The sequence below is a fragment of the Schistocerca americana genome, chromosome 3 (genome assembly GCF_021461395.2).
Source record: "Schistocerca americana isolate TAMUIC-IGC-003095 chromosome 3, iqSchAmer2.1, whole genome shotgun sequence".
Taxonomy (NCBI): domain Eukaryota; kingdom Metazoa; phylum Arthropoda; class Insecta; order Orthoptera; family Acrididae; genus Schistocerca; species Schistocerca americana.
In genome coordinates, this window is record NC_060121.1 from 937,932,959 (window position 1) to 937,951,189 (window position 18,231).

General features: G+C 46.4%; 1 protein-coding gene across 2 annotated transcripts in view; it reads right to left on the reverse strand.

Moving 5' to 3' along the window:
* Nucleotides 1-18,231, reverse strand: part of LOC124605656 (dynein heavy chain, cytoplasmic) — a 232,432-nt gene that overhangs the window by 59,080 nt on the left and 155,121 nt on the right. For both annotated transcript variants that reach the window (XM_047137483.1, XM_047137482.1), the window contains one exon: nucleotides 17,098-17,296. In XM_047137483.1, the coding sequence (XP_046993439.1) occupies nucleotides 17,098-17,296 (199 nt within the window). The remainder of the gene's footprint in view (nucleotides 1-17,097; nucleotides 17,297-18,231) is intronic.

An 18,231-nucleotide genomic window follows, 5' to 3' on the forward strand; every position in this document is an offset into this window, starting at 1 on the left:
AAAATTACTTCCCAATGTGACTTTACATAATGTTTAGTATTTGTTTATGAGGGTATATTACTGTGACCGGACAACTTTATCAAACACACATTATTCTTTCTCAAATGACATACAGTGAAGGACTATAATTATCTACAGTCATTTAACAACACATAAAAATAAATATTAGTGTCAGTTTCCAATAATTACAACTACAGTGCTCCAAATAGAAAATAAAAATTAATGTAATAAAGACAAAGTTTTGAAAATAATTCCTCCTCTTCATGAGACTAGTATAAATATATCACCTACATCATACCTTAGGTAGTACATCTGTGTGCGATACGGTCAGTATTTTAATTATGTGCAGAAGTTGCTTGACAAACTACAAGCCATACAAAAATTGGCTGATAACCAAATAGATTACAGTTTGTATACATGAGGATCAATGATTGTGACATCAAGTTAATTTAATGTATTTTCCCATTGCATAATAAATATCAAAATGGTACTCAAACTTTCATTGCATTGACCTGTGCCTGAAACTGTAACACCGAAAATTAAGCTACAATTCACTACTGAAGCAATTTTCTGAACAACACAACCTTGTGTTATATGTCCGGACCATGGACTGTAGGGAACTATGATTTGTGAGCCACATAACTGTGCACTAGCAGGACTACAGTCTGCTGCCATGTTATTACCTCATATTTTAATCCATTATCATCAATAAATTCAATACAGTGACTAACCCAATTAGTTTGTTTAAAGTAATGACCCACTAAGAGTTTCACTTTTAAAGTTTGTACACGAATTAATTCCAAAACTTTGTCAGCTGTCACATATGATAAGAGTACAACAAAAATAAAACTCTTAAAACTCTAACACAAATTACATTGCATTATGCAATGCCAAAGAAAAAGAAAAAACACATTCCTGTAAGTTACTTAAACAATAAAAATTATTTGAAAATAAAAGCTATAAAACAAGCATGAGAACATGCAAAGTAACAACTATGTGTGAAACTTTCACCAGCCCTCAAATGTACAGCATTTTAGAGAAATTACACTATTTGTGCAGTGTTGGCACAACAAGTAAATAATGGGTCCTTACTCACCAGATATTTATAATTATGTATTAATTGTTAATCTTTTTGTTAAATCACTTTCAGCCAAATTTGTTGTGTGTTATAAAGGGTGGCCAAAAACAGTTTGAAAATCTTGTAAGGGTGTTGCAGTGGAGGTTGTGATGAGAAATAATTGTTAATGAAAAATTTGTGTGTGTTCTGCCACTTCAGAGTTATTTGGGATTGAAGTTAGCCAATCAGGCAGTCAGTTGTACAAATTCAAGCAGCTTGCAAGAGGTAGTGTAACTAAATGTTTTCTGAGCAGCCTGCATATCTGGCAAGTAAAGCTCCTCCTATTTACAATCTTCAAGGCCCCCAAAATTACTAAACGAAAGTTAGTAAGCCACAGCTGGTAGCTGTACCAAGGTACAAACTTGCAAAACTTTTGAATGAATTACAATATTGTCTAGTGGTTTATGGTAAGACATAAGGAGACATACAAATGATGTACATACTGTACAAAATTACGTTACTTATTCAAGTGCCCTTTAACATAAAATTATACTTCCTACACCAAGAAATTCCAAACAATGGAAAAATTTATTGGACACCAAGATGATAATTCGTGACAGCTCATTGAAGTTTCACATTGTAAATGAAATTCACAATGCTGTGATAACAAGAAACATTGCAAACTTAAGAGTTGGACAATGGAAGTAATTAATGTAACAACTCATAAAATACAGTACTTGGTATTTTAAAGTTTGGTTAACATGTAACTATTGAACAGCAGAGCAGCTCACACATGGAGTGTTACACAAATACTGCCAAAGACTTTCTTGCCATTCCAGACATTAACAGCATTTATCATATATGAAACAAATGGTTGATTTTTGGGGTATGGTGATCATTCTAATTTTTTACAGCTGCTCTCATAAGCTGCTATCAACAAAAGGTTCAGCAGTCTTTGACATCATAAGTGTCACGTTGCTTAAGTGACACATGTCCTCTTTTTTTATTTTCATCAATTACAAAATAAAATGAATACTACTGAACTGCTAATAGTTTCCTCTGCCCATTTTATGTGCAAAACTACAAGTGTCTGTAGCTGGATTGCAATGAAATATTGTTAGTTTCAAACTGCATATCTGTTTATTGCATTTTGTGTCTTCTGCCAAGAAATATCAAACATGTCAAGGACAACTAATTGTTATAAAGCCAAGAAATTCCATTGCTTCTCTTGAAATAACACTATGCGGTTCACCAAGTCCATAAATAAGAAATTTTCAACTGTTCAGTTTCTTCACAGTTTCTGCACTTTTCTTTGCTCTATTACCTCCATGCATCATGTTAATGCTCTAAAATTTGACTACGTCTCTTTATAGTCTTCCAGTATCTTGAACTGAGGGTGAGGTTTTAGTTCCTCTATCAGCTGTAATGACATGGAGTGATCTGCGATCATAGGATATGTGATCAACATGTCACCAATCCCTTGCCAATAGATGAATCTTAGTGACATCACTGCTTCCTTATTCAAGAAGTTCCTCATAGTGTGTGTGTGTGTGTGTGTGTGTGTGTGTGTGTGTGTGTGTGTGTGTTTCAATCCGATGGGTGCCCAACGGCGAGGTCCTCAGGGCCCTTACACTTACGAAAACAAACAAACATGGAGATTAACTAAAAGTGTTGTACACGCATGCACTCGAAATGATCACACAGTCGCTCTGTATCACACGCACTAAAACCAATTAGGAGGGAAGAGAGGTAATCAAGAAATTAAAACACAGAGAAAACAAAACACAGAAGAACTAAAAGGAAAGCACAGGGAAATGTGACTGGCTGACCACTTACAAAAAAACTAGGGTGAGCCAGCCACCCTTAGACACATTAAGAACATCTCCCCAAAATTTGGTTCAAAATGTTAGACAATTCATGAAACTTTACAACTCTAATCACATTCATTTCATCATTACATAAAAGAGACGGCAGACCGGCCACAGTCCGCTGGTTGGCACATAAAATTCAGTCCAATAAAATGTGGCGCACCTTGTTCCGCACGCCAAAAACACCCCACATTGTAGGGTCCTCTCGCCAGAGTAAGAGTCCACATGTCATAGAGCTGTGGCCTAAGCGAAGATGAGCAAGAAGAACCTCGCCCCACCAACGTGGCTGGAAGGAAGTACTCCAGGGCCGAATTGTGGGCTTGATGACATGGAGCTTGTTATTGGTCACTGCCAGCCACTCGTCTCCCCATTGACACATGACTTTGTACCTCAACAGCGAGGTGATAGCATGCAGGGGGATAGCACACCAAAATACCAGAGTATCACAAAACGCCTCCTTGGCTGCTTCATCCACCGTTTCATTCTCTGCAATTCCAATGTGCCCAGGTACCCAACAGAAAGATACATCCTTTGCCAGTAGCCTGGATATTCAGTGTTACCATATCTGCTGGGTACAAATGTCGGAGAAAGTAAAGGGTGCTGAGAGAATCTGAGCAGATGATAAATGTAACATGGGGAGAACATCTCATCTGCTCCAGTGCCCACAATATCGCATATAATTCTGCATCATAGACAGCAAATTCTGGAAGCAGTCTGACCTTGAGGACACGATCAAGGAAAACAACAAAGCAACCAACGGAGTGCCCCCACTTAGGCCCATCCGTGAAAAGAACTACATGGTCATGGTACTCAGATAAAATATCAAGAACATAACCCATTAAAAACAGAAGCAAGAGTGCTACCTCTCAACTACCACACCAAATCTAAACTCACTCAGGGTCTCTCCAGTAACCAGGGTGGCACATGGTCAAAACTCTTGATTTGGCATCATACTGACTCCAAACAGAGTAACTCCAGCACATGCTGCACACACATCCCAAATGGCATCGTGGCTCTTGGACGGTTGGAAAAAAGGCATTCCAGAAGTGGACAAGCTATAGTATGGTATGGTGTGCGGCAGAAGTTTGAGCTCCAAGGAACTTACATGCCTGATGCACCATGAGGAGCTGGCGCCAGATGGTAAGTGGCAGTTCCCCTCCCTCAGCACTGATGCTAGGTATGGGACTGCTCCACTAAGCACCCATGGCCAGCCAATCCCCTCATGATGGACAGCGTCAATGACCCACAAGCAAGAGGCCCTCGCTGACCCACATACTGTGCAACCATAGTCGAGCCACGAATGCACAAAAGCCTGATAAAACTGAAGTAGACACCCCCTGTCCACTCCCCAAGACCTGCGGCTCAGGCACTTGATGATGTTCAGGTCTCGCAGGTGTGGTAATCATGACAATCGGGAGTCAAAAATGAGGCCCAGAAACAGCACTGTGTCTAAAATGTAGGGTGGTGTCCCCCATATCCAAAACAGGCAAATTAAAAAGACGAGGGGAATGATTAAAATGAACGCACGCACGCACGCACGCACACACACACACACACACACACACACACACACACACACACACACACACACTTATCTGCAGAAAACTGGAAACATCTTTGCAACCCACTTCTCTAACCACCACACCAGAAGTTGCAAACACTGGAGGAGGAATAGAAAACAGCAAAATCATCTATGAAGAAGGAGCACTGTACAGGACTCCTTATCGTAGATGTGATACTGCTGATTGCTATGGCAAAGAGGGTAACACTTAAGACACTACCCTGAGGAAAACCATTCTCCTGCTCAAATAGATCAGACAGCATGTCAACAACTCGGGTCCTAAAAAAACGCTGAGACAGGAAAGACCGTACGAAGATGGGGCGGTGTCGATGAAAGCCCCATTGATGCATTTGTGCGAGAATAAATTGTCTCCAAGAAGTATCATATGCCTTACTTATCTCAAAGAATATGCCAATACAGTGATGCTTACAGAGGAAATCCTGCTGAATAGCCGCCTCTGGGAGGAACAGATTGTCAACAGTGGACTGAAATCTTCGGAATACACACAGAGAGGCTAAGGACTTGCCTGGTCTCTAGCAACCAGACTAGACGATGGTCAACTATTCACTGCAGGGTCTTTCCTACACAGCTCATTAAGGCAATACTCTGATAATTACCGGGACATGTGCAGTTCTTTCCTGGTTTGAGGAGAGGGCTCAGAATTGCCTCCCTCCACGAGTTGGGAAAGTTGCCTGTCTGCCATATTAGAGTAAAACATTCGAGGAGGATTTCCTTTCATGCCGCTGGCCAATGTTGAAGCATGCAGTAACGGAAATGGTCGTGAGCAGGTGCAGTGTCACGGATCTCAGTCAGTGCCAATTCAATCTCCCACATGGAGAAAGTGGAGTTGTAGGCCCCAGAACTGTTGGACCTGAAGTCAAACTTTTCCCCCTCTATAGTCGCTTGATAGCCACGAAATGCCGGATCCTGGCTTGCATTGGCAGTAGTTTGTGCAAAATGTTCGGGCAGCATCTGAGCAATGTGTCTGGGTGTTGTTCAGAGGCAACCCTGTTTCAAGCATTGCTGCTGTCGGTAAACGGCTGAATTTACTGGAAATCTTCCGGACAGCTTCCCATACTTTTATAGAAGAAAGTGGAATGACTGACTGAGTCCAGGAACACTTTCCATGACCTTTTCTTACTCTCCCTAATGACGCGTCGAGCCTTGGCCCTCGCAACTCTGAAGGGCCTAGGGTTGTCTATTGTCGGCGGCATTTAAAATGTTGAAGAGCCGCATGCCTTTTCTGGATCGCGGAACGGCACTCAGCTGTCCACCAAGGTACTGGGTGCCTCCTAAGATGTTCTGAGGACTGTGGGATTGGGAGGTCAGCGGCACGATGGATCGCTCGTGTGATTTGGTCCACCCTTCCTTGGATGTTGTCACAATGGTTTGTGTTTTTTTTTTTTGGTGTTTTAGGGCGCACAACTTCAATGGTCATTAGCGCCCATACTACGTTAGGAATGCATCGCGAGGCACAAGTTTAAAACAGCAACTAAAAGGGAAAACACGATAAGAGACAGATTGACAGGCATAGGATTAAAAAAACAGCATAATCAAATGTCCTTAGACAGGTTTGTCAAGTTGATAAAACGAAGAACGCGAGCAGCTGCTCCTGGGTCATCCGCTAAAATGGCATCTAGAGTACATGGCAGGCCAAGATTAAGACGCAGTGTATTAAAATCTGGACAGGACTTTAAAATGTGGTGGACCGTCAGCAATTGCCCACGTGGGCAGAACGGCGCCGGCCCAGCAGTCAGCAGATGGTGATGGCTGAAACGGCAGTGTCCAATTCGCAACCAGGCCAAAACTACCTCCTCCCACTGAGAAGGGCGTGAGGACGTTGTCCAAGCCGCGGGAAGAGGTTTCAAGGCCCGAAGCTTATTGTCCGTAAGTGCAGCCCAATCGGCATGCCACAGCGATAAAATGCGCCGACAAATGACCCTGCTGCAATCTGATGAAGGGACACAACAAGAAGCTGTCCGAGGCTGGAGGACCGCAGCCTTGACCGCGGCATCTGCAGCTTCGTTCCCAGGGATACCGACATGGCCAGGAACCCACATAAAGATAACCGGAGAACCGTCGTCCACCAGCTGCTGAAGAGAGCGTTGGATCCAGTGCACAAAAGGGTGAACCGGATACAGATCACTGAGGCTCTGGATGGCGCTCAGGGAATCGGAGCAGACGACATAAGCAGAATGTCGGTGGCGGCAGATGTAAAGAACAGCCTGGTAGAGGGCAAAGAGCTCAGCTGTGAAGACCGAACAATGGCCATGGAGCCGGTATTTGAAACTTTGTGCCCCGACAATAAAAGAACACCCGACCCCGTCATTGGTCTTAGAGCCATCTGTATAAATGAAGGTCATATTAATGAACTTCGAACGAAGTTCGACAAAACGAGAGTGGTATACCGAACCGGGGGTAATCTCCTTTGGGAGCGAGCTGAGATCAAGGTGAATGCGAACCTGAGCCTGGAGCCAAGGTGGCGTGTGGCTCTCGCCCACTCTAAAGGTTGCAGGGAGTGAAAAATCAAGATGTTGAAGGAGGCGACGAAAGCGAACTCCAGGGGGTAGCATGGCAGAGACATAAAACCCATATTGACGGTTGAGAGAGTCGTCAAAAAAGGAACGATAAGACGAGTGGTCGGGCATTGACTGTAGCCGACAGGCATACCGACAAAGCAGAATATCGCGCCGGTAGGTGAGTGGCAATTCACCAGCTTCAGCATGAAGACTCTCAACGGGACTAGTATAAAACGCTCCGATCGCAAGACATAAACCCCGATGTTGTATGGAGTTGAGGCGGCGTAAGATGGACGGCCGTGCAGAGGAGTATACGAAGCTCCCATAATCCAGCTTGGAGCGGACGATCGACCGATATAGGGGAAGTAGGACGGTTCGATCCGCTCCCCACGACATACCACTGAGAACACGGAGGACATTTAGAGAACGGGTACAACGGGCAGCCAAATATGACATGTCGAGACCAGCTAAGTTTCCTGTAAAATGTAAGACCTAAAAATTTTGTTGTCTCTACGAATGGGAGAGCAATGGGACCGAGTCGTAAGTACGGTGGGAGAAACTCTTTGTAGCGCCAGAAGTTAATACAGACCGTCTTCTCGGCAGAAAAACGGAAGCCATTGGCGACACTCCAGGAGTAAAGACGGTCAAGAGAACGCTGAAGATAGCGCTTCAGGAAACATGTACGCTGCGCGCTGCAATAGATGGTAAAATCGTCCACGAAAAGTGAGCCTGATACATCAGCTGGGAGGCAATCCATTATTGGATTGATCGCTATGGCGAAGAGAGCGATGCTCAAAACTGAGCCCTGTGGCACCCCATCCTCCTGGTGAAAGGTGTCTGACAGGACAGAACCCACACGTACCCTGAACTGTCGATCCATTAAAAAGGAATGAATAAAAAGAGGGAGGCGACCGCGAAGGCCCCATGTATGCATGGTGCGGAGAATGCCCGCCCTCCAACAGGTGTCGTAAGCCTTCTCCAAATCAAAGAACACAGCCGCGGTCGGGCGCTTCCGCAAAAAGTTATTCATAATGAAGGTCGACAAGGTAACCAGATGGTCAACAGCAGAGCGGCGCCTACGAAATCCACATTGTACATTGGTAAGTAGGCGTCGAGATTCGAGCAGCCAAACCAAATGAGAGTTAACCATTCGCTCCATCACCTTACAGAGACAGCTGGTAAGGGAGATGGATCAGTAACTGGAAGGCAAGTGCTTGTCCTTCCCCGGCTTAGGAATCGGTACAACAATAGACTCGCGCCAGTATGCGGGAACATGTCCCTCGATCCAGATGCGATTATAAGTATGGTGAAGGCAACCTTTACCCGCAGGAGAAAGGTTCTTCAGCATCTGAATATGAATAGAATCAGGCCCTGGAGCAGAGGACCATGACCGGCAAGTGCATTTTCGAGTTCCCGCATGGTGAATGGGGCATTAGAACTTTCACAATTCGAGGAGCGGAAGTTAGGTGGCCTAGCCTCCTCTGCCTGTTTTCGGGGGAGGAAGGCAGGGTGGTAATAAGCGGAGCTCAAAACCTCTGTGAAAAAGCGGCCGAAGGCATTGGAGACATCCTCAGGGGCCACAAGGACGTCATTCGCGACCGTCAAGCCAGAAACTGGTGAGTGGACCTTAGTGCCAGATAGCCGGCGCAGGCTACCCCAGACAACACAAGAAGGAGTAAAACTGCTGAAGGTGCTTGTGAAAGCAGCCCAGCTGGCTTTCTTGCTTTCTTTAATAATACGATGACACTGCGCACGTAATCGTTTATAATTGATACAATTCGCCGCTGTAGGGTGGCATTTAAAGGTGCGTAAAGCACGTCGACGAGCGCGTAAAGCGTCTCTACATGCTGTGGTCCAACAGGGGACCGGTACGCGACGTGGAGAAGAAGTAGTGTGAGGGATGGAATATTCACCTGAAAGGTCGCCCTGGAAGAGAAGAGCCCCCAGTCTGCTTTGGAGATGTTCCAACTAGTTGAGCACGGAGAGGGGGTATGATGCAGGAGATGGATAACACACGGGAAGTGGTCGCTCGAGTATGTATCAGAAAGTGCATACCACTCAAACCGGCGTGCAAGTTGGGTAGTACATATAGAGAGGTCTAAATGGGAATAGGTGTGAGATGTGTCCGAAAGAAAAGTAGGGGCGCCAGTATTGAGGCAGACAAGATTGAGCTGGTTGAAAAGGTCTGCTAACAGGGAGCTCCTCGGGCAGGATGCTGGAGAGCCCCAAAGGGGATGGTGGGCACTGAAGTCTCCAGTTAACAAAAATGGTGCAGGTAGCTGAGCAATAATTTGCATCATGTCTGCCCTGGTAACGGCAGACGACGATGGAGTGTAAACGGTACAAATGGAAAATGTAAAAGTGGGGAGAGTAATTCGGACGGTAACTGCCTGCAGGCCGGTGTGCAATGTGATGGGATCGTAGTAAATATCATCCCGGACCAGAAACATAACCCCTCCATGAACCGGAATACCTACCACAAGGGGTAGGTCAAAACTCACAGAGGTGTAGTGTGCCAAGGCAATTTGATCGCATGGGCGTAGCTTCGTTTCCTGGAGGGCTACGACGAGCGGACGGTGCAAGCGGAGCAGCAACTTTAAGTCCTCTCGGTTGGAGCAAATGCTGCGAATATTCCAGTGAATAAGTGCCATCGTGAGAAGAAAAGGAAGATGAAAGAAGGGGTCATCTGAAAGGCCGCTGAAGGCCTGGCTTCGAGCGAGCACTGCCGCCGCTATCAGTAGGCGGACAGTCATCATCCATTGGTTCTATAGGTTCATCAGCCATCTTGTTAAGATGGCCGGGAGGGGGAGCTTCCTCTGCGGGTGAACGGCCAGATGTTCGGCTACCGGCGGTGCGGCCAGGCGAAACGGATGACGGTCTGGGGCAGCAACCGCTGGGTGGCGCAGGAGAAGAAATGCGCCGTGGCGGAGAAGGAGAACTGTGCTTCCTATGAACCTTCTTGGAAGGTCGTTTAGTGGAAGTACTGGATGACGGCTGGGAGTTCGAGGTACGTAGGAAGTCTGCATGGGACAGTTCCTTCTTGAAGGCCTGTGCATCTGACTTCTGGGTCTTCGTCTTGGCAGAAGCTGATGAAGGTGCTTGTGTCCGAGGGGTGACGGGAGGAAGAGGAGACGTCGACCGCGCGATCTTAGCACTGGCTGAACGGACGACCGTGGTGCTGAAGGTCAGATCGCACGTCTGCGTCGCCACCTCCCTGGTAGTCCGAGGAGAGGTGAGGACATTACTGTATTTTCCCGCTGGGAGCAGCGTGGGCGTCCTACTAGCAAATAGCTTGCGAGCAGCCGAGGTGGACACTTTCTCTTTGACCCGAATTTCTTGGATACAGCATTCTTCCTTGTAGATGGGACAGTCGCGGGAGGACGCTGCATGGTCACCCTGACAGTTCACACAATGAGGAGACGGAGGTGGACAGTCACCCTCATGGGCATCCCTGCCCCAAGTGACACATTTAGCCGCATTGGAACAAGACTGGCGAGTGTGATTAAAACGCTGACACTGGTAGCAGCGCGTAGGTGTCGGGACATAGGGGCGAACAGAAATAACCTCGTAGCCTGCTTTGATACGCGATGGCAGCTGAACACTATCAAAGGTAAAGAAAAGTGTCCAGGTCGGTACAAGGTCACTGCTGACCTTTTTCATGACCCTATGGACAGCCATCACGCCCTGCTCAGCGAGGAAATACTTAATCTCCTCGTCAGTCAATCCATCGAGTGATTGAGTGTATACCACACCACGAGACGAATTCAATGTGTGGTGAGCCTCCACCCGGACAGGGAACGTGTACAGGAGTGTGGCCTGAAGTAGTTTTTGTGCCTGAAAGGTGCTCTCAGTTTCTAGTAACAAGGTACCATTATGCAGCCTCGTACAAGACTTGACAGATCTACGCCCTTTTGGATAACGAAAGGGTTGACAGAGGAAAAATCCTTGCCGTCCTCAGATCGAGAAACTACGAGGAACTGTGGGGCAGGCGGTAGTACTTTTGTCACTGGTGGCTGGTCAAGTTTCCGTTTGTGCGCAGTAGTCGAGAGAGAAGAAGAAGAAGAGAAATCCATTGCGGAGGAATCCCCCATGATTGCCAGTGTCTCCGATGGCGCGCTCCTTCTTTGTGGGAACCCTCTCAGAGGGCACTCCCGCCTTAGGTGAATGTTTACATCTCAGGTCACACCTCCCGAGAAACAGACGGAGGGACCAATCGGCATGGTAAGAAGGTTTCAGCTCAGGCAATCACCCCTCCCTGGGCCTGGCCTTTACCAGGGGGTACGTGCGTGCCTTACTTGTCTACCCAGGGCGGGGAATTACGCATTACCCCGTCACCGGCTACGCGTGCGAACGCGTGGGTCGACCTTCAGGCGTGCACAGGGAGGAAGGAAGAAGAGGAAAAAGAAGAGAGAGAGGACAGACTGTCTCAAACGCCGAGGTGGAGACCAGAGGAGGCGAGGAGGAGGAGGAGGAGGAGGAGGAGGAGGAGGCGAGGAGGAGGCGGAGGAGGAGGCGGAGGAGGAGGAGGAGGAGGCGAGGAGGAGGAGGCGAGGAGGAGGAGGAGGAGGCGGCGAGGAGGAGGAGGAGGAGGAGGAGGAGGAGGAGGAGGCGGCGGAGGAGGAGGAGGAGGAGGAGGAGGAGGCGGCGAGGAGGAGGAGGAGGAGGAGGAGGAGGAGGAGGCGGCGAGGAGGAGGAGGAGGAGGAGGAGGAGGAGGCGGCGAGGAGGAGGAGGAGGAGGAGGCGGCGAGGAGGAGGAGGAGGCGGCGAGGAGGAGGAGGAGGAGGAGGAGGCGGCGAGGAGGAGGAGGAGGAGGAGGAGGCGAGGAGGAGGAGGAGGAGGAGGAGGAGGAGGCGAGGAGGAGGAGGAGGAGGAGGAGGAGGCGAGGAGGAGGAGGAGGAGGAGGAGGAGGAGGCGAGGAGGAGGAGGAGGAGGAGGAGGCGAGGAGGAGGAGGAGGAGGCGAGGAGGAGGAGGAGGAGGCGAGGAGGAGGCGAGGAGGAGGCGAGGAGGAGGCGAGGAGGAGGCGAGGAGGAGGCGAGGAGGAGGCGAGGAGGAGGCGAGGAGGAGGCGAGGAGGAGGCGAGGAGGAGGCGAGGAGGAGGCGAGGAGGAGGAGGAGGAGGAGGCGAGGAGGAGGAGGAGGAGGAGGAGGAGGCGAGGAGGAGGAGGAGGAGGAGGCGAGGAGGAGGAGGAGGAGGCGAGGAGGAGGAGGAGGAGGAGGCGAGGAGGAGGAGGAGGAGGAGGCGAGGAGGAGGAGGAGGAGGAGGCGAGGAGGAGGAGGAGGAGGCGAGGAGGAGGAGGAGGAGGCAAGGAGGAGGAGGAGGCAAGGAGGAGGAGGAGGCAAGGAGGAGGAGGAGGCAAGGAGGAGGAGGAGGCAAGGAGGAGGAGGAGGCAAGGAGGAGGCAAGGAGGAGGAGGAGGCAAGGAGGAGGAGGAGGAGGAGGAGGCAAGGAGGAGGAGGAGGCGAGGAGGAGGAGGAGGAGGAGGAGGAGGAGGAGGAGGCAAGGAGGAGGAGGAGGAGGCAAGGAGGAGGAGGAGGAGGAGGCAAGGAGGAGGAGGCAAGGAGAAGAAGGCAAGGAGAAGAAGGCAAGGGAAAGAGTAAGGAAGACAGTGAGATGGAGAAGAACAAAGAAAGAAACCAACCAAAGTAAGGAAGAAACGAGAAGTAGTGAAAAACCAAAATGACCGCAAATATAGGTCGTGGAACCGTCCGTCTCCGGACCCTTGAGGGGGAGGGACTCCTTTTAGTCGCCTCTTACGACAGGCAGGAATACCTCGGGCCTATTCTAATCCCCGGACCCGCAGGGGGTCACAATGTTTGAACACAGCCAGCTGGCTGGCTGAAACGTGTCCAGTTAACACTGCTGACCATCCATTTTCAGGGCTTAACTTCAGGTGGTGAGCCATTCAGTAGGTGAAGGTGGACTGGAAAGTGGTCACTGGAATGAAGGTCATCAATGGCCTCCCACTGCACAGAGTCATCGAGGGCAGGAGAACAGAAAGAGAGGTCAAAGGCTGAAAAATGGCCCAGCAGCAGTAGAGAAATGTGTGTGAGTACCCATGTTGAGGATGCACAGCTCGTGAGATGTCATGAGGCCTTCCAAAACCCAACCTCGAGGGCTGGTATTGGTCAAGCCCCACAGGACATGATGGGCATTGACATCTCCAGGAGGAGGAATGGTCGTTGGAGTTGTGCAATTAGATCCGTGACAGCCTCAGAGTCTAGGGCATCTTGCGGAGGTAAATACAATGAGCAAACTGTGACCCTTCGACACACACGAGTTTGAACTGCAACTGCTTGCAGGTCAATAGCAAAGGTGAGCACATAGGAGTGGTGTGCACTAGTGACAAACACTGCGACACCTCCTTTGGCCCTTTCCCCCAATAGGTCATCCTTGCGGTATAGTGTATATTTCTGTAGCATAGGGACATCTGTATCTTTAAAATGTGTTTCTTAAAAACTAAAGCACAAGGGACATGCCTGTGATAGGAGCTTCAGTTCCTCCACATGACTCCTGAACCCATTCATGTTCCACTGTAATATGGAAGCCATGTCATAGGTGCAGTTTTAATTTACCCCTATCTTTGCACAGGGGAGGTGAAGCACTTTAAGGGTGAGGGGGAGTGGAGGGGCTGACTGGATCCAAGGCCAAGGCATGTAACTCCACGATATCCTCCTCATCAGTCAGACGGGAAAGCTTTTGACCTGAACGTCGTGTCTTTACCTGCACCCTGTCCCTTCGAGAATGAGGGTGAAATGGGGCATTGAGAGATACTCTGCTTTTCTTGTACCTTTTGGATGTTCACTACGGGACTGTTGTTAGTCTTGCCTGGTGCAGCTGCCTGGATTGCTTTGTCCCTACTCCTTTCCTTTACATATACTTGCGCAAGTGCAGTTGCTTGTGGAGGATACACGCACACTAGGCATTGTCTGTGTCGAATCATCTGCCTTGGGAATAGGTTTCTGCACCATGGAAAAATACGAGATGGCAAAGACAGGGGTTTCGTTGCCTTATATTCCTTTTTGGCTTCGGCATAGGGGATCCGCTTGGTCACTTATCTCCTGCATTTTGCATTCTTCAGCAAAAACAGGGGTATCTTGGCTCCAGACTGGGTGGTTCCCAGAGCAGTTGATGCAGATCGGCAGAGACAGGCAGTTAGTCCCAGTGTCAAGAGTGGCTTTTCTGCAGTTCCTGCAGATCATTTCACCTTGAAAACTCAGGGTTATATGGCCAATATACTGGCATTTATAGCACTGCATAGGATTTGGAATGTAAGGCCGAACATTAAGTTGAAGGAACCCCACCATAAGATGTTCAGGCAGTGTCGGAGAATTGAATGTGGCAATGAAAGAGGCAGTCTTCAGTTACTCCATTATTACTGCACGTTGATTGCTCCACATCGACTATTTCACTATTTCATGAGATGCCCATTCTTGCTTCCTCCCTCTATCACCAGAAACACATTGTTAGTCATGACTCTACGAGCCCTGTTACTGCAGCCCAATGTATTGTTATCATCAGGAGGACGAGCCTCTCTCATTCTTTTGGATGAATGGGTGTGAATATTCGCAGGCGGTACACCTTTCCCACTGGGAGGAGAAGATTTTGAAGGTTCCATCTCGGTCCCACTTCAGCGCACAGCACACCTTTGAGACTTATTCTTTTTTTTTTATTTATCCTACCCTCATGATGTGGGCAGTCAAGCCAAGATCCCCGTTCCCTGAGACACACAATGTTCCATTATCGTGCTCTGCAGTGGTCGCTGAAACACGCCCAGCGCTTACGGTGATGGGGGATTGGCAGCACTTACCAACCCCCAGCTCAGGAACCCGGGGTTTGCCCAGCCTGTACCAAGCAAATCAATACTGGGCCCCTGAGGGCAATTACTGGTTTAACAAACAAATTGTGCTAAGCTATATGCAGTCTGCTTTCATCACAAGATATTTTATCATCACAAAGTGTTGCTTTTTGGCTTACTCTTAAGGGTAGTGTTTTTTCACTGTAATTAATAGTTTTATTTCTAGTTTTATTTCTGTTACAAATACAGAAAAATAAAAATTTAACTTTGTGACTCCTTGCTACATGTCTCCTTGGAACTGTGGTTGAGTAATGTTTTGCAGGCACACACAGCCATTTCTGTAACTCAAGATGCTTTTGCAAAGAGAAAATCACTTGAGGACCACATCCCTGCTGTCCTACAGACAGCCTGTGGGAGTAAGTTCTGATGCAGTGTCATATTTTGTGACTTGGTCTTGACTCTTTCAAAATTAATAAAAAGATATGATCCATTATGTAACTGTCACTGCCCTATTTTCTTCAACGATGTTTCACCTTTTTGGTGAACAGACCCTCAATGTCTTCATTTTTGCTAGGTAAGCACCTTTAACATAATCCAGACAAATGGCAACCACTTCATGCTGGGTTGAAGTAGGTAAAGCCACATTCTGCTCCAGTTAAAAAATGGAATTTTTGACATCAAAGTAATGGGATTATGTCTGTCAGATATATGATTTATAAACAATGAAATTTCTGCACCTACAAATTTTTCTAACCTGATGATACTTTTGTAAGATCTTGGAGATGGCCACTGAACCTATACCAAAAACACAGGAGGAGCTGTCCTTTTCAGTTGCTCTCTGAACGTCAAACTTATGTCCTTCAGGAGAGAGCTGTGGCTTCACACCTCTATCTACTTTTATCATCAACAAAACTTACTACATGTCAGAACTTTTAGAACCATTGAAAGACCCTAAATTCCAAAGGCACTTCATGAAGGCATTAGTCCACAATCACGATTTGAAACAATGTTAACTGTAAATGCTGATTAGATCCCTGCCATTCTCATGATTCTTGTAAACCAACATTCAAATTACTTCATTTATTGATATACTTTAGAGAAATTCCACTGATTCTTGTTTAGAGGTAAAACAATGTACTAAATTAGTGAAAGTTAATACTGCTGTAAAGCAAATATTCAGAGTGCCTTGCCAGTACTTCTCTCCAAAGGTGTGATTCCTGCACCATCAATATACACACTAAAAAGTAGATAAAAAAATAATATGAGCTTTCGGAACTCTTACTTCTTTCCACAGAAATGACAGAGTGATAGGTCTTTCAGATCCCAGGATGAGGATCTCCTTGTTTGGTGAACTGCTTTCATTGTTGAAGGATTGTCTCTGTCTGATGGGCATTCTTCCTTGTCAGTTACCCGTTTTCTGTTTCTCATTCAGCTGTTTCTCTCTCTCTCTCTCTCTCTCTCTCTCTCTCTCTCTCTAGTGATCTTGTATTATCCCCTTGTAGTTTTATTACCTTTCACAAACCTCTACAATGAATTCAACATCTAGTTCTAACAGTAGAATTATTTTATCACGAAATATTTTCTACACATTACCCAGTCTTGTTCTACCCCTGTTCTCTTAATAATCACCAGTCTAACTCATATCCCTTTTTTCCACCAATTTCATCATGTTTCCTAACCCTGTACCTTAATATCCAGAATCCATCCACACACGTGCTTTCACCATAGCCAAACAACAGATTGACAAATTTTTCCTCCAGTGCTAGCTCAACCTTTGTCATTGTTCCTAAAGGCTTTACCCCAGATTGCAGCCACATATAAGAACTATCTTTCCACTAACCCCTCTCCAATTTCGAAATAGATCTATCTGTAACACTTATTCATATTGACTTTCAACTATATGCTTTCTCTGTCAACCCCCAACAGCTGCTGTCCATTCACAATCCTCTCACTTTTCATTCCCTGGAAGTGCTAGCACACACTGTGTGCTTCTTCATGAAGGAGCATGGGACATTACATATCTTTGTTTCCAAATGGCCTGACTCTTCTCCCACTAACTCACTCTCTTTCCTTCCTGTGGAATGAACCAACAGTTCCAAAAGCTTGTAATAGTTTGTCACTGGTAACTCTGAGCTCAATAAACCAGTTCCTACATCCACATAATTAACACAGTACCTTAAAACAAGCAAAGAAGAGTTTCACACAAGTTATGTTTGCTACCAGTCACAAGCTCAAAATTAAAGCAAAACACAAAACAAAATGTTAATCTACAGTTAAGAACATAGTTGCATGCTTACGTAATATCCTCAGTACTGAAATTAGAGACAATGCTATTGATAAAGTTGTCCCTCATGATTACGGCACGTATAGATTTCCAGTCACTTGCATTTTCACCGAGCAGTAAGCAGATGGATTCAAGAGCAAGTTTCACAAGAACTGGTGGATTTGCCATAGAACGGACTTCCACGAGATGCTGTCTTCTGATTGATTTCACAGCTGTAGGAAATGTTCATGACAGAAGATAGCAGAAGTGTCAATTTTCATTTAGCAGGACAGGCACTGTTAAATTGCAAGTACGGCAAAGCGAAAGAAAATGTGACCCATTTTTAAACGAGAAAGCCAGCTACAAATTTCTGTGACTAATGGCTACAGGAAATTGTCATGCATCTTTCTCGTCATCTTATGAAAGTATAATAGTAATATTATTATTATTATTATTATTATGAGACTGGCTGGCATACAAGGTTAAAAACGTGTCACTACTTCTGTAAACACTATGTACATATGAACAGACATGTTAGAATATTTTGCAGGATAAATATACATCTGGGAGCAGAGGCATGCATACAACCAAAAAGAAATTAAGAGGTTATTTGGGCCTACAAAAGAAATATTTCCCCTTGTTTCTTACGTCATGTCTTCAGTGTTGAAGTTGACAATGGTTGAGATGAAGTTGTCGCGCATGGTGACTGATCGAATGCTCTTCCATTCCGTGGCATTCTCACCGAGCAGAAAGCAGATTGATTCTAGTGCAAGTTTTACCACTGCTGGAGGGTTTGCCATGGAGCGCACTTCCACCAGATGCTGCTTTTTGATTGACTTCACAGCTAGACAAGTTTCATAAACATTTTCAAAATTGAGTTTCAGCAATTTTTTCTAATATTTCCTCCAAAAATTAATTGTTCAAAACAGTAAGAGTTTGGTGAAAACAGACTGAGCGGTGTGAGTAAAATATTCAAGCCAACCCACTGGTGATATGAAAACTGGAAATGTTACTTAGGAAGAATCTTCTTTATTTAGATGTACCACATTTTCATTGATGTGTGTAGCTGCTGTTTGGTAATGCCACAAAAAAAAAAAAAAAAAAAAAAAAAAAATACACATTTGTTACTCACAGAAACAAAATCACCAAGATTAAAAATTTGAGTAAC